The sequence below is a fragment of the Sciurus carolinensis genome, chromosome 16 (assembly GCF_902686445.1).
Source record: "Sciurus carolinensis chromosome 16, mSciCar1.2, whole genome shotgun sequence".
Classification (NCBI taxonomy): Eukaryota; Metazoa; Chordata; class Mammalia; order Rodentia; family Sciuridae; genus Sciurus; species Sciurus carolinensis.
In genome coordinates, this window is record NC_062228.1 from 3,658,315 (window position 1) to 3,683,998 (window position 25,684).

The 25,684-nt window shown below is 59.1% G+C and overlaps 1 protein-coding gene and 1 long non-coding RNA gene across 2 annotated transcripts in view; both read left to right on the top strand.

Annotated features, from left to right (window-relative positions):
* The first annotated feature begins 229 nt into the window (after positions 1 to 229).
* Cotl1 (coactosin like F-actin binding protein 1) overlaps positions 230 to 25,684 on the top strand; it is a 33,375-nt gene continuing 7,920 nt past the window's right edge. Inside the window, exons 1-3 of the mRNA XM_047529781.1 lie at positions 230 to 603; positions 856 to 938; positions 19,187 to 19,344. Coding sequence (XP_047385737.1) covers positions 527 to 603; positions 856 to 938; positions 19,187 to 19,344 — 318 coding nt within the window. The 5' untranslated portion in view covers positions 230 to 526. The remainder of the gene's footprint in view (positions 604 to 855; positions 939 to 19,186; positions 19,345 to 25,684) is intronic.
* Positions 11,667 to 16,677, top strand: LOC124967464 (uncharacterized). Its single transcript, XR_007105540.1, has 3 exons — positions 11,667 to 13,400; positions 13,790 to 14,140; positions 15,182 to 16,677. It is a non-coding gene; the product is annotated as an uncharacterized LOC124967464 (long non-coding RNA).

Below are 25,684 nucleotides of genomic sequence, written 5' to 3' on the forward strand. Positions count from 1 at the left end.
GGGCGAAGGAGGAGTGAGAGTGGCTGGGGAGTAGGAAGCAGGGAGGAAACGGGAGTTGAAGGAGAGGAGAGTGGAGGAGAAGGGGAGGGGAAAAGCTGCGAGGGCACGCGGAGGGAAGAGGAGAGCGGGCGGGGGAGGGCAGGCAGCAGAAAGGCCCCTTCTGCAGCCCCGCGGCGGGGTTGCACCACCCACCCCGGCTAGGATTGGCCGCCGAAGACTGAAGGCGCCCCGCCCCTATTTCAGAAGACCAATGGAGGAGGGGGGCGGGGCGAGACGCGGCCCGTGCGGCCAATAGCGACGGGGGGCGGGGCGGCCGCGGCCTGGGATCCCGGCGCGCTCTCGGTCGGCAGTCGGAGCAGCCTCAGTGCTAGGAGTTCGCAGGCACCGCACTGCTGTCGCTGTCGCCGTCGCCGCGGCACTCCCGCCAGCCCGCCCTCGGCGCGTCCCCGCCGCGCTCCGATTCCTGCAGCCGGCCCGGGGCGCGCTCGGTCGCTCCGGGCAGTGTACCCGTTGCGGCCCCGCTGCGATGGCCACCAAGATCGACAAGGAGGCTTGCCGGGCGGCGTATAACCTGGTGCGCGACGACAACTCGGCAGTCATCTGGTGAGGAACTTTTCATTGATCTCCAAGCCCCGCTCCCCGAGCTTTCCAGGGGCCTGGTGCATCGAGCCGTTTTCCAAACGGGACGGATTAAGGGTCACCCCTTGCTGTCTTCTGCATCCTTATTCCAGGACAGCGTGGAAAGCCAGCGCTGGCTCCTTAGCCAGAGCATCTCTTAGATTGGCCTGCTGGAAGCGCTGCACCATGCAACTACCAGCGCTGATGTGTGTGTTTTTTTCTTCTCCCAACCCAAAGGGTGACTTTTAAATATGAAGGCTCAACCATTGTCCCCGGGGAGCAGGGAGCGGAGTACCAGCACTTCATCCAACAGTGCACAGGTAGGGAAGCGATTCGCGATCCTTAGGGAGATTGTCAGTACCTGGGGGAGGAGCTGCAAAGGCCCAAATGGGAGGAGCAGGTGGTGGTCCTGGGCACCTCTGGGGATCTGTTGGAGCCACCAGGTCTGAGCTTTTTAAAGCCTCATAAAGCCTCTCCCCTTCTGGAACCCCAGGGTGGTATGAGTGACCTGCTTGACATCCTGGCTCAGGGGGCAAGGGAGCTGCACCCTCTCCAGGCTGTGGTTCACTGGTTTTCCAGGGTCAGCTTACACAGTTCCAAACTCCAGTGTTCAACCCTACCCACCATCCTCTTTGTAGGATCAGTGATCCAAAGTAGAAACCATTCAGGGGTTGCTTGCTAGAGAGAGAAAAGCTGCCTTGTCCCTTCTCCCACAACCATTGTGTCCTGTTATGTATGAGCTCTTGAAGAATATAAAGCCACATACAAAAGAATGCATGCTATATGCTTCCATTTATGTAAAATTCTAGAAAAGGTAAAGCTAATCCATAGTGGTAAGATTCCAAATAGCCCTTATCTTTAGAGTACAGGGCTACTGAATGGAGCGGGGAGTGGCATTTGGGGAGGATGCTGGGAGCTGGAAATGTCTTGTATTTTGATCGGGAGGGGGTTACGCAGGTGTGTACATAAGTGAACTATCATTACATTGTATACTTAGGATTTGTGTGTTTTATGCTCTTCCCTGTGTGACTGTGCAAGCAAAGAATACTCAATGTGGATGGCCATAAGCCATAAGTAGAGGCAGGAGGCTCGGCCTCACTGGTAACAGGATCCTGAAGGAGCTGGGGGATGTGACTCCCTTCCAGTCATTAGTCTTAGTTTGGAAACAGACTTTCAGACAAAGGCAGCACCGCCTGGAGGTTGGTTAGGGCCTGGAGATTAGGGCGTGGGCTCTGGGCCACGTGGTGTGGGTTTGAATCACAGAGCGGCTACTTCCTAACTGGAAGGGTACTAACCTCTGGGGACCTGGGTTTCCTCACCTGTCATTGGACTGTCCGCAGGCTGGAGTCTGTGTGTGCGATATGCTCAGGATGGTGCCTCTGCAAACTGTAGGATCGTTTGGGAAATAGGAACCGGCACCGGGGATCATGTGACTTCTTTCCTTAGCTTCTTTCCTAATTGAATTCTATTTTGCATTCACTTCGATGCAAAGATATTTATGAAGTGTCTGCTGTGGACAGTGTGGTACCTGGATTGCGGGTGTGTAAATGTTCTTTTTTTAAAAATTCCCCTTGAGTGCTGCCTCTAGACATTCATTCATTGCTTTTGTAAATAATTTGCTTAAAATATCAGAAGCATAAGGGGCTACAACTCGTGTTTAGCAGGTGCAGCAGCGGGTTTGGAGAGTGGCTGGAGCAGGACTAAGGCAGGCCTTTGACTCAGGAGCCCTGTCCCGCCACTCGCTCTCCTCCGGCAAAGGCTTTTACAAGTGGACCAAAGGCAAACTCCTTCCCCTCTGCCTGGTGCACTGTCAGCAAACAGCTGTATTCTGGCCTCCCTGCTCTGAGGCTGTGTTTTGCAGAACTCTTCCTAAATCCTGTGGCTTTCCTCCTGCTGCTCACCCGTTGTCCCCTTTGCCATCGAGTGAGTCCTGTGTCCTGCCTCTGAGGAAATTGTTTTCTCCACCGAGAGGGAGGAGGTGACAGAGGAAGAAAGCACCTCATCCTGCGGGTGGGTCCTGGCCTCTGGGCACCCGGCCCACTCTGGTGGTCGAGGACACTTCCTCCAGCTGCCTGTGGCTTTCTGCTCAGACCTCTGCTCATACTCTGCAGGGATGGGAGTGGGGAGTGTCTGTCTGGGAGCTAAAAATGCTTTTCCTGCTGCTTGTTGATCCTTGTGAATGGGCTGCAGGATCTGAAGGCTCATATGCTTCAGCTGAAGTCTGCTCGCTCCCCAGCCATCTGTTGGACAAATCACAGGCAAGTTCTGGTTGTCGTGTCTGCTCTTGTTCCTCTTGGAGAAGCACGTTCCTTCCCCTGCCACGTCCTCATGACCCAGTAACTATGGACTTAGAACTCCAAGTAGTAACCTCCCTGGCCATTGCTATATGCCAGTCACTGCACTTGACCTACTTTATCTTGGTTATGCCTCAAATCATCTCTGTGTGGCAGGTATTACAATTGTTCCCCTTGTACAGATGCAGAAACTGAGGTCCAGAGAGGTTAAGTGACTTGTCTGAGATCACACAGCTAGGAAGTGGCAGAGTTGGGACTTGAATCCAGGTAGGCTGACTCTTAGACGCTAGGGGAGAGGCTTAGGTTCTCACCTCTTGTGAGATCGTTTGCTCTCCTGTGATGCATGGGGAGCCCCAAGTGCCTGCCAGGTGTCTGACAGGCCTGAGAAGAAAGCTTCCATCCTGGCACAGGGTCCTGTTCCAAACATCTTCTCCCCAGGCATGCAGTAGCTCAAAGTTCAGAAACGGCTCCTGGCTTCTTCCTCCAGGAACTGGTAGGGGCTCTCCCGGGCTTTCTCTCCTCTCCCCCTCCTCCTCTGCCTGGCTTCTCCCTTGGGCTGTTTTCTGGGCTTGGAGGCCAGCTCCCTGGGCACGTCCTCCTGTCTCCCCCTGTAGTGGGACTAGGAGCCCTTTGGGCCTGCAGCCTCGTCCCTGGTGCAGGGCTCACCTGGTCCCTCCTTCACCACTGTGCTCTCGCCACCTCTGCCGCTGCTCTGTGCCCCAGCTCAGTTCATGCGGGACCGCTGAACCTTGCCAGGGCAGTAGAGAGTCCCTGCAGGTGAGCGCAGACAGGACTCCCATTGTGGCTTCCGCGCTGGGGCTGCAGAGCCCACGCCTCGTGAGCCTGCCCCTTCTCCACCTGCAGTCCTCCTCCTTTGTCTCCCTTCCTGGGGGCCATGGGGGTGGGGTCTCCTCGAGTGGTGACACAGAGGGCCACCGGCTGCTGCGGCCTCCACCATGGGCAGAGCCATCCTGGTGGAGTCAGCGAGCCTCTGCCAGTGATTTCAGGGTTCCCGAGGGCCTGTCTGTAGCCTGGCTGAGGTCATGTGCATCCCTGAGCCTGTTCCTGGGACAGCAAGTGGCCACTTGCATCACAGGCCCACCCCCTGGGAGGAGCAGCCCCACCAAACCAGGAGACCGCGGGGGTGGATGGCTTTAAAGGCAAGAGTGGGCAAACCCAGTGGTGGCGAGGCGCCCTCCCCCTTCCTCTTTCCTGCAGCTGAGCCCTTGACCTTCCTTGACTTGCAGCTCTTCCGCTCCCATTGCTGGAGCAGATCTTCTGACAGACAGCACAGCCCCCATCGGCTCACCTCTGCCCTGTGACTCCCTTCCGTCTCTCCAGTGCCTTGTCCCTAGCAGCATCTGCTGCCCACAGTGCGGCACACCCCGTGTGCACCTGCAGCTGGGCTTCCAGCCCCGCTGCTTTAGAGTCTGGGGTCTCTGGGTGGAAATCCTCCTCCCCATCTCAGCCGCCCCGGTTTAGCCCCGCCCCCTTGGTGGGAGCCCCGCCTTCTCTATGTTAACTGCTAAGACCCAGGTCCACCTCTCGCTGCCTCTCCCTCGCTGTGTGGCCTTGGGCAGGTGCATCCTACCCTGTGCCTCGGCTTTTGTGTGTGTGATGGAGATCCTGACTGCTCCTTCTGAGGGGTGCGGGCCACTGTACATCCAGACCGTCCCCAGCCCCGTGTCTGTTGTCCTTTCCGCTGCGTCTTAGAAATTGTTTTTACTCTCTGTGGTGCTATGATGACGTGGGGCTTTCCATCTGAAGTTGGGGCAGCGCACCCCTGGGCGCACAGTAGGCTGGCATGCTGTTGGCATGGGCCCCACGTGGGCACACTTGGATCCTCGCCTGGAGCTGCTCAGTCCCTGGTGGAGCAGCTTGCGGGGAGTGAGGGCTTTCTGCCACACCAGGTAGCCTGGTGACCCTTCTGCTATAGTAGGAGGGTCGAGGACGCTGGCCCCTCTACCAGGGTCACCTACTGTGGTCGTCACCTTGTTTGTGGTTTGAGTACCGTACAGTAGAGCACAGGGTCAGCAGTGCCAGGAAGCTGGGAGGTGAGGAGGCGCTGGGCAGGGCGGGGGGCCTGGCAGTCAGCAGGCAGAGGGTGAGGGCAGGGTCAAGTGCGGGCCAGTTGGACGTGGGCTCGTCTGACTGCCCTGGGCGGGGCTCACAGGTCGTGCCTGGTGGTGAGGCTGGGGCAGATCCCGCTTTGTCTTTGCAGGGTGTAGTATGTGCTCTCGGCGGAGCGCTCAGAAATGAAGATGCACACAGAGGAGGGAATAACACCCAAAAGTGGTTCAGAGATTTGTTGGTTCATTCTCTTGCTCCTGCATCCATTCGGTATGCACGTGCAGCTGCTCTGGGGGCAACGCTCTAGGCCCCAGCACACATACGGGAGCAGAGGAGGCCCCTGTCCTCAGGGAGCTGATGTCAGCACCACCCAGGGTGGACCGTGGGTCCCATTTTATCTGTAATCTTGAAATATTTTTCTATGTGCATTTTCTGCTACAAAACAGGATCCTAGACCTAGATGTCTGGGACCAGCTTCCCTCCCTTGTTAATCCTCACTCCTGAGCATCCTTCCTGTCTTCCTGTGTTTTTCTGCAGAGCCCTTTAAAATGGCTACAAAACATTCTCTCATATCAATGCAACATTGTTTAACCAATGCTCTGTGACCGACCCCCAAAGCATTTTGTTGCAAGCAGTTTTATTTTGGAAAGAATCCAGGCATCTGGGAATGAATCCAGTTTTCTGGTGTAGATTTTAGAGCTGGTTGGTGAAGAGCGTCAATGAAGGAGCCCGAGTGTCTCCCTGGAACTGTAGCTTGGCTGTGCCCAGTGTCCTTGGCGGGGTCTCCTGTTCTGTTTCTGCAACTGTAAGAGGGAGAAGTGATGTCACACACAGCCAGTTTGTGGGGCTCCGCCTGGCTCCTCAGCGGCTAGGTTGAAGTACTGGTGTTGGGTGGGCTCTGGGAAAGGTGGGTTGTTGTGGGTGTCGTCAGCACTGAAGCTGCATCTGGGGTGGTGTCCTGAGGAGGCTGGATGATGTCTGGATGCAGGTGATATTCCCACCATGCTCTGTTCAGCCTGCAGTGTGTTCATTCAACCTGAAGCATCACTTGTGGAGAGATGTAAGGATTGAGATTTTTGTCCGTCCAGCATCCCATCCTTTGAGGGGGGACCTCCCTTCCACGTGAAATCAATCCTGCTCAGCCAATGGCATTCCACTGGGCCGATGTTGCTCCTCCCCACTGGGTGAGCACCGTGACCTAGACCTTACCAATCAGAGTAAGCCACACCCTCTGCTAACTGTTTAGTTCAAGGTTGGGTTCAGGTGACTCAAGGCAAGGAGATCATGTTCAGTCTTGGGACTTTGTACAGGGTTGTTAGGAAAGAGTCCTTTTATCTTTCTTTGGGATTTAAACTGGTGAGAATAATGAAGGCTTGGAGCTCACAGGGCCCATCTGTAGATAGAAACTGAAAACTCAGGACAGATAGAGACCAAGTGACGTGGTTTATACTCCTGGATCTAGCCACACCTGAAGCTCTCTCTCAAGTCTACCTGAAGTAGTCTGTTCACTTTCTTGAGCCAATTATTATTATTTTTTTTAAAAGTATCAGCTCGTATGGGTTCTCTGTTATTTCCATCTAAAAGAGCCCTGCCCATAGTTTCCAGGTGAGACAGCTGAGCATAGGCTCAGAGAGGAGGGAATCCAGAAGGGACAAGGAAGTAGAAAACTCATGTGAGCATTGACTGGAGAAGCTGGGTGTATTTCACCGAGAGGAGGAACATCTTGGGGGGACATGAGTGTTGCCCTCAGACATTTGAGGGGCTGTTGTGTGGAAACTGTGAACTTCCTTGGTGTGCCCACCTCCTCCCTGGCCTTATATGATCAGGAGCCAAACATGGAAATGTCGGATAGATTTTAAGAGGACATGGAGACAAAAAGTCCACAAGATGGAATGGGCGACCTCTGGGTGGAGGTGAGGCCCCCACGGTGGGGGGCTTGGCGGGAGAGGCTGCCAGGCCGCCCCTCCTGGTGTGGCTGCTGGGAAGGGCTTGGAGAGCCCCTGCGCCTGCACTCTCCCCGGCCCCCGGCCCTGGTCTCCGTGGCCTGGCAGGAGGGACACGGTACATTCGCACAGGCCTGGGCCACGTCCCTTTGAGGTGGGGGCAGCCCTGTCTGGACAAGAAGGCCTGAGAGTGGCGGGGTGGATCCCTGGACGGCCGGGAAGGGCGAGGGTGTGAGGCAGACGAGGCTGCGCGGACACGGCGCGGCTTCGCCTTGAGTAGTGTTTTCGCTGTGAGCCTGTGAGCGCCTGGATTTCGGGAAGCTAGGTGAGCAGGGAGGCAGCGGGTTGGCTGAGGGCCTGGCGCCTGTGGTCAGAAGGAAGCCCAATGGAGCGCTCTGGATGCTGCGAGGTCCGAGCCCTTTCCGCCCGAGCGCACCGGCCCCTGCACCGTGAAGTGGTCTGAAGGGCCGGGCGTCGTGGCCTTTGCGGTTTGGGGCAGGATTCAGCCCCTGGCCTCTCCCAGGCACCTGTCGCCGGCTCACCCCGGGCCCCACTGCCGTCCACGCTGTGTCACGGGGTGCATGGGCTTTGCCTCAGCTCTTTGGTCTGCTGCTTGGTGACGTCTGCAGGGGCTCTGTGTCTGTGACCCTGTCCCCTCTGACGTGGTTGGTAGGTGTCCGTCTGCCTTGCAGGAAGCTCCTCGGGAGTTGATGCGAGTGTCGTGAGGGTGTTGTGCGTGGACGTCACAGATGTCACGGCGGCCCCGCGGCCCCTCTCTCCTCCGGCCGTCCTGGGGCCGCGGAGCGTGGAAGCCGCTCCTGGCTGTGGCGGCCGTCCATCTCCAGCCCACCTCACCCGCTCGGCCCCTGCGGGTGGCCGTGGCCTGCTGGGGGGCGCCGCCCTCCCTGCCTCGGAGGCCACCGGGCCAGTTCTCCTTTCGTCTCTCTTCTCTTCTCACTTCCTCGTGTTGCTTCTCATTCCCCTCCCTGCCCCCAAAGTCTGAAAGCCTCAGTGCTTCCTGCGGCTCCACCCTCGACTGTGGCTGCGTTTCCTCCGGGACTTATCTGAGCACCTCGTGCCAGCCCCTTTCCCTGCCCAGTGACCTTGAGACCAGGCCGGAGGTGGCTTTCTGGACTTCACTTCGGGTTGTGCGCCAGCCCCCAAGAACGTTTTGTAGCCACCCCCATAAAGTCCAAGTGCTTAGACAACACAGGACGCTGTCACGACAGCACCAGCCGCTGCCGCCATGCGTGTCCCCAGCGCACACGCAGCTCTGACCTTGCGGGTACCTAGAGGCGGGCACCGCAGGGGTGCTGAGCCCGCGAGATCTCAGCTCGTCGCACTCTCCCATCTGTGAGGGAACAACGAGGCCAGGTCAGAGTGAGCAGGTGTTCTCTCCCCTTCGGTGACAGGACCCTGTGTCCTTGGAGAGCCAGAGCGGCTTGCCTGAGAAGGCGTCGTTAGAGGGAGGCCGGACTCTGAACCCAGACCTGCGTCTGCCGCTCCCAGCCTCCGCCCGCGCTGCCCTTCCCGTGCTCTGCCGGGGTCTCCTCCGCCCACGGTCTTTCCCCAGCACGCTTTCCCAGAGGGCTTCTGTGCACCTGTCGGGCCCGGGGGAGAGTCCCTGGCCCAGAAGCCCTTGTCTTTGTGTGTGTGGTGCGGGCCACGTGGCTGCCTCTGAGCCACATCCTCAGCTCTTTGAGATTTTGGAGTCTTGCCGAGTCCCTCAGGCTGGCCTGGGCCTGGTGGTCTTCCCGCCTCAGCTGCTCAAGTTGCTGGGGTGACAGGTGGCGACTGCACCACCCTCCCCCTCCCTACCCCTCCTGCGTGGCCGCAGCCCTCCTCACCTTCATGGCGTTGGCCACGTGTGCCGGGCCCCGTGAGGGTTCCTCCCTCTGAGGGGGGAGCTGCAGGGAGCTCGGCCCACTGCGGAGGCCTCCTTGGTGGAGGGTCCCTGATCCCTTGGTTAGCCAGCCCCCAGGCTCCATTCGCCAGGGACCTGTTTGTTGTACCCTCGAGGGGCCAGAGTCAGGGGACATAGCCTGGCGCGGGCTTTCCCGGCAAGGGCTCCGCCGTGCCTCTGGCTTGGAGAGTAGGACCCATACTGCCTGGGGTCAGGCCTCAGCTGAACTGCTGGTGGGCTGTGCGACCTCAGGCCGGCCATCCAGCCTTTGCGCCTTGGTGTCCTCGTAGGAAGAGGGCTCTGTTCAGAAGGCCACCCTGTCCAGCCGGCCTGTTCTCTCACCAGCATTGGTGTTAGGTAGGAGTCCTCCCAAGCTGGACCCAAGACCAGGACTTGGGTATCAGTGGGGTGTCTGGGAGGTGCCCCCAAGAGCAGGAGGCAGGGTGCAGGGAGGGCGAGGGTTCGGAGGAGGAGTCGTGGGGTGCAGCATACCTGGTGGTTGTCAGTGGGTCTGGGGGGACCCTGGAGGAGGCTGCTGCCATGGCCGCCCACTCACGTCCCTCACTGACCCAGGGCTCCCTCAGGGGCTGTCGGCTGCACAGGTCCAGGCTGTGTCTCTGGGGTCAGCAGCGTCCCAGGCTCAGAGACGGGCCCACAGCAGAGCAGAGAGCCCGCCGAGGCTGAGACGAGGTGTGCCCGGCTGCCCTGAAGCAGAGGTGGGCTGTGCACAGGCCCTGGGCCGGGAGGGGTCTGCTGCAGCACCAGGGTCATGTGCGTACCCCTCGCTGCCGGAGCCCGAGCTTGCCAGGCTGGAGCTGGGCAGTTTTGTTCTCTGCTGCCTCCTTGGCGCCTGGAGCAGGACCGCACTGCCCCAGTGTTTGCTGAAGGGATGGAGGAGGGACGGGGCCCGAGGCCCACCACGCTGACCCTGGTGGTGCTGGCAGGCGCGAGCCTCCTGGCTGCCACCAGGCCACGTGGCTGCCTTGGGCCTGGGCCCAGGTCTCCCTGCAGAGCGAGGCCTCCCTGCTTTTCTCTCTGCTTAATTTTATGCGTTTAGCTTTCCCAACGCAGCTCTGGAGCCGCGGCAGCAGCAGGGCCCCGGAGGCCTGTTTCTGAGAGCCGGAATTTTATGTTGCCATTTAATATTTTATGTCATCAGTCGTTTTGAAATCCACCTGCCATAGATCCTGTTTTCAGTTCCACATTTAGTTTATGGTCATCTCACTTTTCCTTGGGGCCTTATTCTTATGGGTCTTCTGTACACTCATGGATGCTTCCTTGCCAGTAATTAACTACCAGCGGTCACAGGGATGGCCAGCTACCAGCCTTGAGGTGCCAGTCAGTGAGCCGGGGCCTTTGCGTTCGTTTCCTGCTGTTGCTGTGAAACAGTGCCACAGCACAAGTGGCCACGTCCCGGCTCTGGAGGCCAGGAGGCTCAATGGTCTGGCTTGGGTGTCTCTGAGGCCAGCTCCTCTGGAGGCCCCAGGGCAGAATCTCCTCCCGGCCTTTGTCAGCTCCCAGAGGCCACCATGAGCCTTGGGCTGACCAGCAGCTGCCTGTCCTCACAATGCCACCTCCAGGTTGTGACTCTCTGCCTCCCTTTTCCTCACTCGAGGACCTTGTGATGACATTGGGCTGACCGGATAATCCAGGACGGTCTCCCCATCTCCAGTGCCTTCTGCCGAGTGAGGTCTCGTTCACAGTTCCAGGGGACGTGGGTGGCGCTCTGCCCACCCCACGCATCTACTCGTGGTTTCATTCGCCCTTCGCCCTGGGCCAGTGCTGGCCATGCTTTACCCCCACTTCAGAGACGAGGACACTGAGGCCCAGAGACGTGCAGGCATTTGCAGGACAGCGCAGAGCTGGGCTCCTGACGCTGCTGTTCCCGATGCCTGCAGACACCACCCATGAGCGCCAAACCCAGAGCAGGAGGCTCTTTCCTTGAACCCCGAAGGATGGGCCTCGTGCCTGTGCCTCTGGTTGGGGAGCTGTGGCACTTTTCTGCTTTTTTTTTGTGCGCAGTTTCTTGGTCTTTGTTAGTGAAGTGGAAAGGCAGTGCTCTCTGTTCGACGCCTGGCTGTTCCTGGGTTAACTCTGACTCCTCTACTTTGGCCTGCAAGGATGCCCCTTGAGGTCCTCTGAGCTGACCCAGAGTCGTTTTCTTCCCTTTTCCCGGCTATAACTGCACCCTGCTTATAAAATGGAGCTTATTGTTCCGGAATGGCAAATAAAAGGAGCTCCTGCCCCAGGCAGCAGGGGTCATTGGGGCTTCCGGGGAGGGGTGGAAAGAACCTGGCTTCAGATGCAAAGAGCCAGGTTGAGCAGCCCTGGGGGGACCCCTGGCAGCCCTGCAGTCACAGCCTCTGGGCCACCCAGCGGGAGACAGAGGAGGGCCTGTGCTCATGGGACTCTCAGGGCCTGACCTGGGACGCTACTCAGCCTATTCTTGGTTTGGCCAAGCCTGGCTGCCCTGTGCCAGCCCTGGGGTGCCACCCATTCTCTGGGGTTGTCTCCACTTATTTTCCAACAAGTGTATGCACCGGAGACCCTCCGGCCATGAGCTGAGGAGCCACCCTGAGCCAGGCTCGGTCCTGGGAGGGGTCGGTGGTGTGCGTCACGGAGTGTGGCCTCTGGGGGTACCAAACCCACCAGGTCACAGCCTTGCGAGGGCGAGTTTCTTGGCAGGTAAAGGGTGTCTCAGTCTTTTGCATCCGTAAAGGAAGAAAGTGGAGGGACAACGGAGATGCCAGGAGACAGGCCCGAGCCGGCCTGTCCCTCGGGGAGGAGCTAGGTCTCACCTGACTCTGGCTTTTGTTCTATGTCCTCCTAGAACTTTCCTGTGGCCCTTTGCGTGGCTGCTCCCCAGGGATATCCTCGAGGGGCACCCTTGCAGGTCCTCAGACCTGCCTTCTCCACGGCCACTCGCCAGCCTCGGCGTGAACATCCCTCCCAGGGCCCAGCCTGCCTCCTGCTTGCAGCCTGTGGGAACCTCCAGCCTCACCGTCCCAGCTGCCTCCACTGGCTCCATCGCAGTGGCCTCCGTCCCTGCCGGTCTCCTTGTGCCTTTCCTGTTCCTCTCCTTGTCTAATCATTTTCAAAGAGTGCCGTGTCGCGGACCTGTCCTGAGGGACTTTCACTGTCAACTGACTTTGCCTTTTAGCCCCTACGTTTCCCCACAGGACAAGGATGCGACGCAGCCCCGCGCTGCTCGCAGCCCTGGGTGTGCATCTGGGCCTCGCCCAGTGAATAGTAAACACCTTGTTGCCTGACCCACAGCCTGGAGCAGGGCGGGGGTCTTGCACAGACGTCTGTGAGCATCAGCAGATGTGGATCAGCAAGCGCCAGTGAGCCCCCTGGGAGTGCACACCAGGGGGCCAGCTCTAGGGCCAGTGTCGGTCACACCGGGGCAGGAAAACCTGTGGCATGTCCTGCCCCCGCCGAGCAGGGGCTCCAAGGCAGCTTTGGAGAGGCCATCCCTCTCCTAGAGAACTGGGTACCAGAGAGGGACACCACTGGGCCGTTTTGCACAGCCTGAGAGAGGAGGAGCTGGGACCTGCACCGTGGTCACCTGGCTTCACATTCCACGCTCAGGACCCATGTGACAGAGAAGCGGTCCCTTGTGCAGGCCTCTCTCCCGCTAGCCAAGCTGCTGGGCTGGGTGTGCCCTTCTGTTAAGGCGCAGCCTGGGCAAACGCAGCACGCGCTACGATTGTCCACACTGAGCCATTTCTGCAGTCTGTTCGCTCCTGCCCTCGGGGGTGGAAATCACACTTACAATCTCCAGAAGGGGAGTGGTTTGATTCTTACAAAACGTCACCTCCCACTGAACTGAAACGAAGCCAGGAACCAGGCCTGGAAAGCCCCTGAAAAGCCAGAGGCGATGCGCAAAGGCTTCCGTTGACTCAGAACTGCTGACTGAGCGTGTGCAGGTCGGCATCGTCTGGGAGCTCAGGATGTGCAGGGAACAAGATTCCCGTCCTCAGGGAGTGGGGTGAGCCAGCCAGGGAGTCGTTCTGAGCCTGTGGGACTTCCTGTACCACAGTTAGAGCAAGCTTGGTTGCCCATGGGTGCCCTTCTGGCCTGAGGCAAGTCAGAACTAGAGGCAGGGCAGGTGGAGCCGCCCCCAAGCCTGCCTGCGGAAGAAGCCGGCTGGCCTGAGTTCTGTCAAGTCCACCCCACACCCACCTGCCAGCAACGGGAGCACCATGGCCCTTGCCCTGCTGGCCTGTGGACTCAAAGCCACCCTGCAGGACCCAGGCAGTTAATTTCCTGCTGTCTTTGCTGTTCCCGCAGTGGCTGTGACCGAGGTCACAGCAATAGTTCCATTGTAATCTCTTGCTGCGTTTTTTGGCTCTGTTTCACTGTGCTTTCTGAGAGTAGGGATTGTGTCTTATTAGGCAAAGTCCCTGGATCACAGATTGTCACTAAGCATTTGTCAAAAGGACTCGCTGACAGCAAGACCACAGGGCTGGCAGGCCAGGGCTGTCGGTGCTCCGGCGGTCACCCCCGGCTCCAGCAGTGAGTGGCCCCTGAGCCGTGTTCCGATGATGGACTGGAGTCTCCAGGGACGGGGTTAGTCACTGTTCTCCTTAGTGGGACGCCGGAGTTAGAGCACACTGACTTCCATATAAGGAAGTCGGAGCTGATGGCTTTGTAGGCGGCACCTGGGTATCCAGATCAGCCTGCCGGGCTTTGCTCAAGGCTGCCTCTCTTCCCTCGGGCTGTCCCGCTATCCTTCCCCGTGTTCTCCGTCAGGCGCAGAAGCTGGGTCATGGGCGTTGAATGGAACTCAGTGAGAAGGGGTCCCTGGCGAGGCTGCTGGGGCAGGACAGGCGGGGGCCATGGCCTGCGGGGCAGAGGGCAGGAGCCCGTCTCCCCTCAGTCCTGTGACGCACAGGCCGAAAGGGAAACCTGGCTTTCATTTCTTCACCAATGGGTTTCCTGTGTTTTATATTTTCCAGGAGCTTATAAACACTGCAGGGGGACAGGAGGCTGCGTGCTCTTCCATTTTGGTTTCTAGTTTGGGAAACAGGGACTGAATGGGGAGAGCGGGTGACGTAAGGCCTCTGCGTCCTCCCAACCCTGCTTCCTCTGTGTCCACCCAGCCCTGCTTCCTCTGCGGGGAAAGAGGGCCTCTTCCCTCTTCTCCTTTGCAGGGTGGCACCCCTTCCCCACTGCCCCCTGAGCAGCCATCCAGGAGCCAGCCCTGTGATGACCACTGCCCAGCTGTCGCCTTGCTCTGGCGGCAGGACGTGGACTCCTTCCCATTCTCTTTCCTGCTCGCTGGCGGCGGGAGCTGGAGGGCCTGTGCGGTGCGTAGCGCCCTCTCTCCTGAGCTCGTTTGCATGACTTCTCAGGCTGCAGAGGCAAGGCCCCTAGAGCCAGTTGCAATCTGTCACACTCTGGAGCAATTTCCTCCTGTCCCTTCCTCCTTTCCTTTGTCTTGCTCTGAAGTTTAGCAGTGGGTGGAAATTATGAAACTACTTTCTCTCTCTCTCTCTCTCTCCCTCTCTCTCTCTTCTTTCTGTTGGCCTGAGATTTACAGGGTGTCCCCTGGCCCCACAAGCAGGGCAGTGCAGGGCTGGGGACATCACAGGAGAGTAGCTAAGAGAGTCAAAAAGACTTGTGCCGAAGCTCCTAGTGGTTTCCTAGGCAGAGGGGGCCCTAGTTTTGCTTATTTCTAATTATTCTTCACCTAGTGTATGCTTTGTGTGTAATGAGGAAAATCATTAAAACATTGTCAAATGTATAAGAAAGTTGTACGTGGCAGGTCCTCAGTCCCAGGGCTGTGTCCTCCTGCTTGGACTGGCTGTGGGGACAGCAGAGGAGACCAGATTCCTTTTCTCAGAGGCAGGACCCTTGGTCAGTGGACTCTGTCAGGGACCCTGGGGGCAAGCGCTGGGGGGGACCACCCAGAAGCTCACCACTCCTGAGATGTTGAGTTTGGGGGCCGGGGGCCCTTGGGAGCTTGGTGGGGATCGATCGCCCCTGGTGGGTTGGGGGAATGACGCATAGCTCTTTCCAGCAGCTGGCCTGGGAGGTTCCGGGGACCCTGGCCTCCCCTCTTCCCTCTCTCCCCACCCCTTGGTGGCCCTCCTCTCTCCCTTGTTCTGTTTTCTTGCGGGATCAGCCTGGGTCTGGCCTCGCCTCCCCTAAGACCCCTCAGCCTTGCAGCCTGACAGTGAGAAGTGGAGGAGACACAGATGGGGTGCGGGGGGAGCAGGGGAGGGGCAGTGAGGCCACAGAGAGGAAAGAAAGCACATGGGGGGGACCCGAGGGGGTGACAGTGCCACCCCGGGTCGGCTGGGCCAGGCCACGTGCCGGCACCACATGTGGGCTCCCGCCGTTCTCAGACCTGTGTAGAGAGGAGCTGAACGTGAGCAAGACCCTCCAACCTCCGACCCGGGGTTCCTGGGTCTCGAGGGAGCCGTGAAGCTGGTGGGGTCGGAGTGGCCCAGGAGCCATGTCACAGGTAACCCTGTGGGCCTGGTGAAGGCTCCACACGCCCACCCGAGTCCCGCCCGCCAACCCCGTGTGGTGGCTCCTCGTCAGATAGACGTGTGGAAGCAACGGGGCTCCTCGCGCCCGTGTGGCAGCCCTGTCTCCTGAGGCTTCCCTCTCTCAGTGTGTGGGAGTCGGGGGGGACGGTCCCTTGGCCCTCAGTGCTGGCCAGATGCTCGCCCCCTGGGAATGAAGGGGCAGGGGCTGGGCCCTGGGCCGTGCTGCTCTCTGTCCTCTCCCCCAGCCCTGGAGGGTCCGCTCTGCTTCCTCTCCTGGCTCCTTCCTCCTTCTCTAACTGCCTCTCCAGCTTTGGTGGATCAGGACCACTCGGGCTCGTTCACACGTGAGTTCCGGTTCCTGCCCCTCTGCGTCTGGCTGGCACCCTGAGAGGTCACTCTCCCATGGAGCTCCTGGTGGGCCACTCTTGGGAACCACTCTCTCTTCTGGACTTGACCCGTGCTCCAGGGGCAGGGAAGGGGTGTCCAGTGGTTTATCGCCTGGGCCCCCTGGGGACCAACAAAGCCAGGCCCCAACCTCCTGGCCAGCTTTGCCCATGCGTGTGCACACGTGAGCACGCGTGTACACACACACACATGCACACACACACACACACGCACACACAGACACACACGCACACACACGCACACACACGCACACAGACACACACGTACACACACACACACACAGTTCTGCTGTGCCTTTCAGTTGGCATCTCATGTTTCCCTGAGTCTGGACGGTGCTGTGGGCGACCTCCCTGCCCCATGTGGTGCCTGTCTGTTCAGAGAGGAGAAGGAGTGACCGCCCTTCCTCTTGGCCGCCCAGGGCTGTCCTGATGGGCCGCAAGGACTCTCCAGGGTGGCGGGAAGACAGGCCCAGGTCTGCTGAGCTCAAAGGGTTTCTGGATCAGCCTCCGCCGCTGCGCCAGTGGAGGCACGGGGCAACAATGGCAAGCATGCGTGACTCTGGGCGTCTCAAAAACGTGTCCGTCAGCAGTCTGGTTGAGCAAACCATTGTCAGATAAGCACCAACAGTCACGCGGTAAGCCATGTCCCTCCTCACCGCCCCCGTGATAATTTAAATGACATCAGCCTGTGGTTCTGGAAGGTTCCCAGTACCCTTGGGGGTGGGTTGTGACTTACTCCTCGTGCCAGGGCTGGGCTGGACCCCCTGGGACTCCAACAAGGACAGGGGCTGCCCAAGGGCCTGGTGCTGCCCAGATAAACCAGGAGGGCCTGAGAGAAGCGAGGGTGGACCTGGGGGTCAGGGTGGCAGCAGACACTGCAGAGGGCTCCGTGTTACCCAGAGACGCTGGCCAGCACTGGGGAGAGGGGTGTCTACAAGAGAGCCAGGCAGGGGGCGCTGAGCCACCAGAACAGAGGGTCTGAGTCTCCAAAATGTGCCTCAGGCCAGAGTGGCGCCAGCGACATTCCCACGGGGTGGCTTTGACTGGGGACAGCACTGGACCCAGATGCAGTCACTGGGACCTGCGCGTCCAGGGTGGAAATGGGAAGTGGGCGTGTCACCGTGGGAACCAGCTCTGAGTGCGAGGTGCGCTCCTGGGTGTGGCCAACCTCCCGCAGGTCAAGGCTGCGGTCTAACTGAACACTGGGCCGCCGTCGCGCCAGCCACTTTTCCCTGAGCCCAGACGCCACCAGGCAGCCCCGCCCTGTGTCCACAGCTCAGGCGGAAGGGTCCACCTGCTGGGCCCGGGGGCTTTGTGGCTTCACCTGTAATCTTCAGGTGGCTGAAGAGAAGCCGAACCTCCCTGTCTTGGAAGCAGCGGTGCCCCCCAGGGTGGGCGCGTGGGCGCAGCGTGGGCTCTGTGCTGCAGGAGGTCATCTGGACACACCTCGCACACGGAGCCCTGGCAGCACGCGGCTCCGGGAGAGAGCACAGGCCCAAGAGGCCGGCGTCCCGCCATGTGGTTCTCGGGAAGAGCCCAGGGCAGCCAGTCCACGGCCAGGCGGGTTCGTGGTTGCAGTTGCAGGCGAGGCTCCCGTGATCCCCTGCCGGGTTTCCGTGGGGATGAGGATGGTGCTGGAACTGCTGGTGAGGGCGGCAGGCTCTGGCCACGCAGAGCGGCACCCTTCACAGGTCCTGGGGGTGGAGCTCTGCCCCCGCCCCATCCCCGTCACCGGGACCCTCCCTCCTCGCGTCCCAAGGCCTGCTCCTGCACCACTGTCTCCAAGTCTGTCCCTCTGCCCCCTCTGCCTTCCAGGTCCCCTGAGGGAAGGACCCTGGCTCAGGCCAAGCACTTCCCTCGGCCACCTCTCGTGGCCCTGGGCTCTGCTCTGACCTCTCCAGGGTGCAGGGGTGTGGGCGAGGGACCGCCCAGCACAGAGACGATGGCGTGAGGGTGTTTTCTGGGCCTCACTGCTCTGCCAGCGCTGGCTGCGATCCGTTCGCTTCAGCAAGTAAGCATGGCGGGTCCCCCGTAGACGGAGGAGCCGGGTGCCTCCTCTGCTCGGGGGCTGCTGGCTGGCGTCTTGGAGGAAACTTATGTACTGTGGTGGGATTCCACGTGAAAGACCCCAGGAGGAAACCAGAACGAATCCAGACCCTCCAGGCGTGGTGCTTGGACCAGCGGCTCTGGCTGGCCGACCAGAGCCCGGGATGAGGCCCATCTCCCGGGGATTCCAGTCCCTGTGATGCTTGAGAAGCAAACCGACGACTTTACAGTGTGGTCGGTCCCTGAGAAGCCCTACAGCCATTGCCTCAAAGGGCCCATACAGGACAAATGACTCCAAACCAGCAGCTCCCCGTGTGCGGCACCCACCAGTGAGGAGCCACAACGAGGATCACAGCTATGGACATGCGATAGGCATGGGCTGAGCTGAGCAAGGTGTGTGGTTCCCTCTTCCCTCCACAGCTATGGTGGGAAACCAGAGGGGTCCCAAGGAATCGGGGACATGCACGTCTAGACCAGATTCCCAACCAGGGGTGCTTCTGCCTCCAGGGCCCATCTGGCAGGGTCTGCAGGCATTTTTGGTTATCACATGGGAAGGGGAGATGCTCCCCATCTAGTGGGTGGAGCCAGGGATGCCCCCCCAACATCCTGCAGGACACAGGATGGTCCTAGCACAGAGTTGTCCACACACACACACGCGCGCACGCACACACACACACACACACACACACATGCATGTGCATGCGCGCGCACACACACTCTTAAACTCAAGAATATCAAGTAATATTTTGGCGGGGGATGGAGAGCTCAGCAGAGTGGTTGATGGAGAGATTCTAAAGTGACCGTAACGAGAACAGTGTGGCATGTTGAAACAGAACTTGTGTAGACCAGCGGACACCCTCGAGGCATTTTAATAAAAACAAGTGTGTAATGAGCGTAACATCCCATGGAAGAGCTCAGGATTTGCACGGCCCTGCTTGTCCAGCCTTCAGCTGAGCATCTCCAGGGGACCCAGCCCTGGCCCAGGCCAAAGTAAGGGCTCCTCCTCCTCCCGCTCCAACCCGTCCAGCTTGCTTCCTGACCCCACAGTCTTTTCCATTCCAACTGGGACCTTAAAGACTGAGGGAAGAAGCTCTGATGAATTTCTATTCCCTAAATAAGACCCTAATTTAGGCCTTGACCATGAGGAGGTTGTAGAGATTGCAGCCAGAGAGGCCCCAGCTGCCTGGGCAACCTCAGGAGTGTCATGTGGCCACCTTGCACCTCCGTCTCCATCTGTGATGTGTGAAGTGGGTGGTGGGGATTAGAGGAGGGGCGGCCCGTCAGCAGCAGCCTTTGCCTCACCTGGCTGCAGGCCTCCGCTGCCTGCCCGGGGCTGGCTCGCGTGCCCTGCTGCTCCCGGGAGCTCGTGGGGTGGCTAACGAGCCGCTCTCTTTGCTGTTGGCCACAGATGACGTCCGGCTCTTCGCCTTTGTGCGCTTCACCACCGGCGATGCCATGAGCAAGAGGTCCAAGTTCGCCCTCATCACATGGATCGGCGAGAGCGTCAGCGGGCTGCAGCGGGCCAAGACCGGCACAGACAAGACGCTGGTGAAGGAGGTGGTCCAGGTACGTCCTGCGCTCCGCACCACCTGGGAGGTGGGCCCCAGCACGGAGTGTGGGTGGGTCTCCGGATCTGACTTGGCCGAGACCTGGCACAGTCTCCGGCTCTGCACCCGCACAGCCTCTGATTAGCTGTCACTAAACTGTGTCAGGGTGTGGGAGGGGCAGCTGCCTGGTCTGCCCTCCTGGCTGTCACATCGTGGAAACGTGTGGGGGCCCTCACAGAGAAATGGCAGCCACCGCCTGGTCACATTGCGGACGACACCCAGAGGTGGCATGGGGTGTCCTCTCTGGACAGTGCTCACCTGCTGGCCTTACAGGTTCAGCGGGTGTTGTGGTTTGGTGTCGAGAGTGACAGACGTGGCGTCTGCAGCACACACCTGGATTGGCAGCTGGAACTGCCAGAGGGGACTCACTCTGGCCCTGTTAGGCTGAGGAAGGGGGAGAGGTGAGGAAGGGGTGGGGGTGCACCACTGACTTTGCCTGAGCCCCGAACAGCTCTCTTTGTCCAGGTCTCTGTCTTATAGCCTTTTTCACTCTGGCCATTAAAGAAAATTGACACTACTGGAAGCCCCCAAGGTCGCTCCTTGGAGTCAGGGTGTAGGTCAGCCTGAGAAAGGAAACTGCATTCCAAGAAGGTAACCCAGGGGGTGGGCAGGTGAGGCAGGAGCACTCCTTCCCGGAGCCTCTCCATGCGCGAAAGGAGTCTTCATAACGCGAGCTGAGGGCTTCTTTCTTCCCTCAGTGTGTTTAAACTGTGGTTTGGGGACGGGTCCCTTCAGCAACCTATGCCCCCTACCACGGCTTTAAAGACAAAACAGTACAATTTCTTAAAAATCACAGGCTTACAGTGAGGGCGGGCATGGGTTTCTTTGGGGAGTGATCAAAAGCCCTGAACCTGACCATCAGGATAGACACACATCAGTGCACACGCTGGAAACCACTGAATTGTGAGAAACGGAGACCAAAGATGGCCTGTGTGGAAGGTGGCATCCTGGGCCCGGAACAGAGAGCCCGGGTGGGGTTTGGAGCGCAGCCTGAGCTCAGTTAATGCTAATGTGCTGGTGTTGGCGTCTTCGCTGTGATGTCGTGACAGATGTGCCTGGTGACCTGAGTGTGTGTGTGTTGGGAACTGTGGGAACCTTCCGTGGTATCTCTGGCAACTTTTCTGTGCATCTACACTCTTCCAAGATAAAACTTTGATTTAGAGAAAAAGAAAAGCTGCTGCATGTTCCCGTTGCCCAGGGTGTGCCCTGGGCTCTCCCGCCAGCTCCCTGGGCCTGTGCGCCTGCCACCTTCCTGCGTGGCGGCAGCGACAGCCTGCAGGTCACTCTCCAGTCGGCAGCTTTTTTTAGGTTAACACAGTTTCATCAGCTACGTGCTGCCCAGGCTTTGTGGCTCAGGTTTCTCTGGTAGCGGGTGCCCCACTTCACGAGCGTGCCGTGAGGCACGGAATGTTCCCCTGCTCTTGGCCTCTTGGCTTGTTTCCAGTTCTCATTTTTCTAGATAATGTTCTAACCAGCACTTAAGACACACGGCCTTTCTCTCTGCTGAATGATTTCTTTAGACCGCAGTCTCAGGAGGGACTCTGGAGTTAATCGGTTGTCCCCTGTGGTTGTCAGGGTGCACCCTGCCTGGGACAGAGGAAATGCTCAGGCACTTCCAGTCACATTCCTAGTTCACACTGTCCTGTGTGACCACAGGGCCCAGCTCCTACCTCCTGCTCCCCTGCAGGACCCAGCTTCTCGCCTCCTGTTCACCCCTGCAGGACCCAGCTCCTTGCCTCCTGTTCACCCCTGCAGGACCCAGCTCCTTGCCTCCTGTTCACCCCTGCAGGACCCAGCTCCTTGCCTCCTGTTCACCCCTGCAGGACCCAGCTCCTTGCCTCTGCTCCCCTGCTGGACCCAGCTCCTTGCCTTCTGCTTCCCTGCAGGACCCAGCTCCTGCCTCCTGTTCACCCCTGCAGGACCAAGCTCCTGCCTTCTGCTCCCCTGCAGGCTACTCTTCTCTGGGCCAGTCGAGTTTTAACAGGTTGACTGGCTTCAGGAGTCTCCTAATTCCTCCTCTCCACGCTGGACCCTTTGTGGGGCCTGGTGACTGGGAACAAGCAGAGAGAGGTTGCCAGAATGTGCCCAAAGGACACAGTCTTTCCAATTTTGTGATTCCTTTTTTCTTTATGTTATAAAAATTGTGATGAATTATAATAATAAAAAATTTTACCGTTTTAGCTGTTTAGAACTTTAGTGTCTGTAAGCATGTCCACAGTGCCATCGGCCACATGACTCTCTGCTAATATGTTTCCATCCCCCGCAAGAAACCCTGTGCGCACTGAGCAGCCTGAAGAGCCTCTTGAACTCAGGACCCACCCGTGTGCGTTTGGTTGTGAGCTAGTGACCCAGGGCCACCCAGGGACTCGAATCTGTGGCGGGAACTTTCGGTGGGAGCAGGAGTCATAATTCTTGTGCTGTGAGCTCAAGGAAGTTGAAGCAAGAAGGGGAGCTGCCTGGATCTAGGAACGGGAAGGGCAGGGGCTCAGCTGTAGGGTGGCTGGATCCCACCTTTCCTGTCTTCTCAGGTCTGTTTCTCTCTGGCTTTGACTGGCAGACCCTGCCTAGCAGAACCATCCAGGCTGTGGCCGTCCTTCCAGGTCAGAATCCCAGGAGAGAGAGGCTCCTCCCTCAGTGCCAGGCGGTTCCTTAAGAGGACCCCACTGGCCCAGCTGGAGTCACATGCAAGCAGGGCCGGGAGGCGGGATTTCGTGATTGGCAGCTTCAGTGTGATCCTGGTTGTTCAAGGGATGCAGGCAGGAGAGGCTGGTGACCGCCCAGGCAGGGGTGATGGCTCACAAGCAGCCAGGGTGCCGTCCTGAGCTGTCACCGTGGCCACCGGCATCGCATGTTTCAGGCCCTCATTTTCAGATGCCAATTATCTGAGCCCGGCACTGGGGCTGTGCCCGGAATCCGGCTGCCTGGAGGAGGACGGAGGTCCAAGGCCAGCCCGGGCAACATTGCCAGGCCCGTCTCCAAGAGGAGCTGCTGAGGCTTCACTTTTATGCTCCAGTTGCCAACATGGCTGCTTAGGCCAGCAGGGTCCTGTGTGGCTGTGACCGTTCTTCCCACACTTGGTAAGCTGTGCTGACTGGCTGGTGTCGCCCACCCCTCTGTTTATTTAACGCTCTCTGAGGGTCCTTCCAGATGGATTCCACGTCTGGGGGTGGGTCTCTCCCCTGTGGCATAAGCTAAGATGATAAGGAACTTTGATTGCAATAAAGTCTGACGCCACGTCCTATGCATCGTGTGCAAAGCTTGGCCCTGGATGTCGCGCTGCTGACACGGAGAGGCAGGTCTCTATCCACTCCTGCCTGGCTGTGGGTGTTCCTCCTGCCCTGAGCCTCAGGTCCCCGTGAGTAAGGCGAGGAGTCGGAGGAGTTGCCGTGCTGAGCCGTGGTCTCTCCTGAATCACTCGAGTGGTGCTCTTTTTAGGCGGGCTAATCTCTTTACGAAGGCACTTTCCCTTTGAAAGAACCTTATTTGATGTTGGCAGAGAGGCATGGCCTGGGTTTGTGTTTGGGCCTCGTTATTCACGGCGTGGCCTCAGACACGTTGCTTGCCCTCTCTGAGCCTCAGTTGCTTATGTCTGAAATAGGAGTGAGATGGTAGCTGCCTCTCACTCAGGTCACTGTGGAGGTTAAACAGGCAGATGGAGATGGAGCTCTGGGTAGGGGCGGACCCCTGGGGACAGCAGCTGACATGCTGTGTTTTCCCTTTTAGACCGTGTGGGGCCGCGGACTGTGGGCTGCGGGCTGGGCAGGAGGTGGCTCTGCGTGTGTGGAGCCCGGGGCTGGGCATCTTACTTCTCACCCTTTCGGCAGTGTCTTGAGAAGGTACGCACCGGTCTCAGCCTTGGTGACACGGAAGAGGCCTGGCCTCGCAGCCCAGCAGAGCTAACTCCAGGCAGGCCATCCCCTTGTGGCTGCCACACATCTGCATCAGCATTTGGGGAAACCAAGACCCAGAGCAGTGGTAGGACTTCCCCAAACCCACAGCCGAGGAACGGCCCAGCTGGGGCCCGAGCCCGGGGGATCGGAGCTCCAGAGCCTCCACTTGGGGCCTCTCTGTTCAGAGTCCGGCTGAGACATCCCTACAGCGGGGAGAACAGGACCAAGCCAGGCGGTGCCCCAAGGCCACGGGAGCAGTCTGTGGGAGGCTGGGCCAGGCCCAGGGACGCTGGCACCAGTCCTGGGGCCTCGCTGGGTGGACAGCACCCTGGCTGCTTCCGCTGCCATCCGCTGCACAGGAGGGCCCAGCCGTTCCCAGGACAAAACAACCCCTTTGTTCTGGTGCCTCTGCCAGATGACGGGACGATGCGGGGCCGCTGCTGGGGCCTGCCTGGTGCTTGCCAGGCCACTCCAGCTGAGCCACTGCCACAGGATCCTGCCCCTCTGGCCCAGCGGTCCCACACGTGCGCCTTCTGTTTATTCTGACATGTGGTCACTCACTGGGCCCAGTCTCCCGAGGGTGCACTCGGCTCAGCACCAGGAAGAGAAGGCCGAGGCTGCTCCTTCCTGGAGATCTGCAGGCCGCAGGGCAGGTGGGAGGACAGGTGGGAGGGACAGGCCCTGCGGCCAGGAAGCGGGGCTGCCGGCCAGTGTCTGCTCTGCTGCTTCTAAGCCCCGGCCGGCCTCCGCTCCAGGACCCTCCCACTACCCTGCGCCAGACAACGGGCCTCCCCTCCCAGGCCTCTCATGTACCAGCCTGGTGATAGTACTGGCAACAATGGTTTATCGGGTCCCCGTGTGCCTTGCTCTTAAGCACTTTGCACAAACAGTCCCGTAGTCTCCACAGGGCCGGTCTCGTCTCCCCATCTTGCAGATGAGGAGCTCGAGGCCCTGGGTGGTTGGGTAAGTAACAGTCCCAGCACTGGGACCCAGATTGGCTGGCCCTGGAGCCCAGTCCAGCCTCTTCAGCCCAGGCTCAGTGCACATCCCCACAGCTCCTCCCTACAGCTCCTCCCCACAGTGCTCCTCCCCACAGCTCTTCCTCACAGTGCTCCTCCCCACAGCTCCTCCCACAGATCTCCCCTCACAGCTCCTCCCCAAAGCTCCTCCCCACAGTGCTCCTCCCCACAGCTCCTCCCCACAGCTCCTCCTCACAGTGCTCCTCCCCACAGCTCCTCCCCACAGTGCTCCTCCCTACAGCTCCTCCCCACAGCTCCTCCCCACAGTGCTCCTCCCTACAGCTCCTCCCCACAGCTCCTCCTCACAGTGCTCCTCCCCACAGCTCCTCCCTACAGTGCTCCTCCCCACAGCTCCTCCCCACAGCTCCTCCCCACAGTGCTCCCCCCACAGCTCCTCCCCACAGTGCTCCCCCCACAGCTCCTCCCCACAGTGCTCCTCCCACAGATCTTCCCCCACAGTTCCTCCCCACAGTGCTCCCCCACAGCTCCTCCTCACAGTTCTCCCGCCACAGTGCTTCTCCCACAGATCTCTCTCCACAGCTCCTCCCCACAGTGCTCCCCCACAGCTCCTCCCCACAGTGCTCCCCCACAGTGCTGCAGCACAGGAACACTGCTCCAAGGCCGCATGCGCTGTGGGAACTCCGTCCCGGGCGTGTGTTTGACAAGGCATATTGGAGGCTCAGAGGTCCTGTAGAAACGAATATTTACATTTGATTCTAGATTCTAGGCTTTACTCTCGATTTTTTTTTTTTTTTTGCGGTACTGGGGATCGAACTCAGGGCCTTGTGCTTGCGAGGCAAGCACTTGATCTTTCTTAAAGGTGGAAACTTCTATTTTTAAACTGGAAATTGAACATGGTTGCTCTGTGTTCAACACTCTTGATATTTTAGCTCCAATGACTGACTTGTGACTTTAGGGCCCTTGTTCAAGTAATTCGATCTCTGGAATCTCGGTCTTCTCACTTATGGAAGGAGAATGTAAATTTTCATGGAGGGTAGAGGCATTATAGAAAATCAGTGGCTGTGAAGAGTTCCTCCATTTTGGTGCCTGGTGAACTCCTATTCAACCCTTGAAGCCCTGACTCTTTACCCTGTTCCTCTGCCAGCCTCCGTCAGAACTAGCCACTCCTGTGTCTGTTTCTACTGTGGTTCAGATGCCAGGAATTCTAATTCAGTGGCTGACTGAGGGCAGGAGCCCCGGCTGGTTCGTGACGTAGCGCCCCAGAGGGTGCCCCGTGCCCGGAGGTAAGTGCTAGAGAAACGAAGCAGTGGCTCTGCTCGTGTTTCCATGAAGACCAGGGTCTGAGTGGACCGCGGGCGGGTGCTGCCACTCCGCCCCCTGAACCGCTGTCCCCTCTCAGTGGTGGGATGTGACTCTGACCCATAGAATC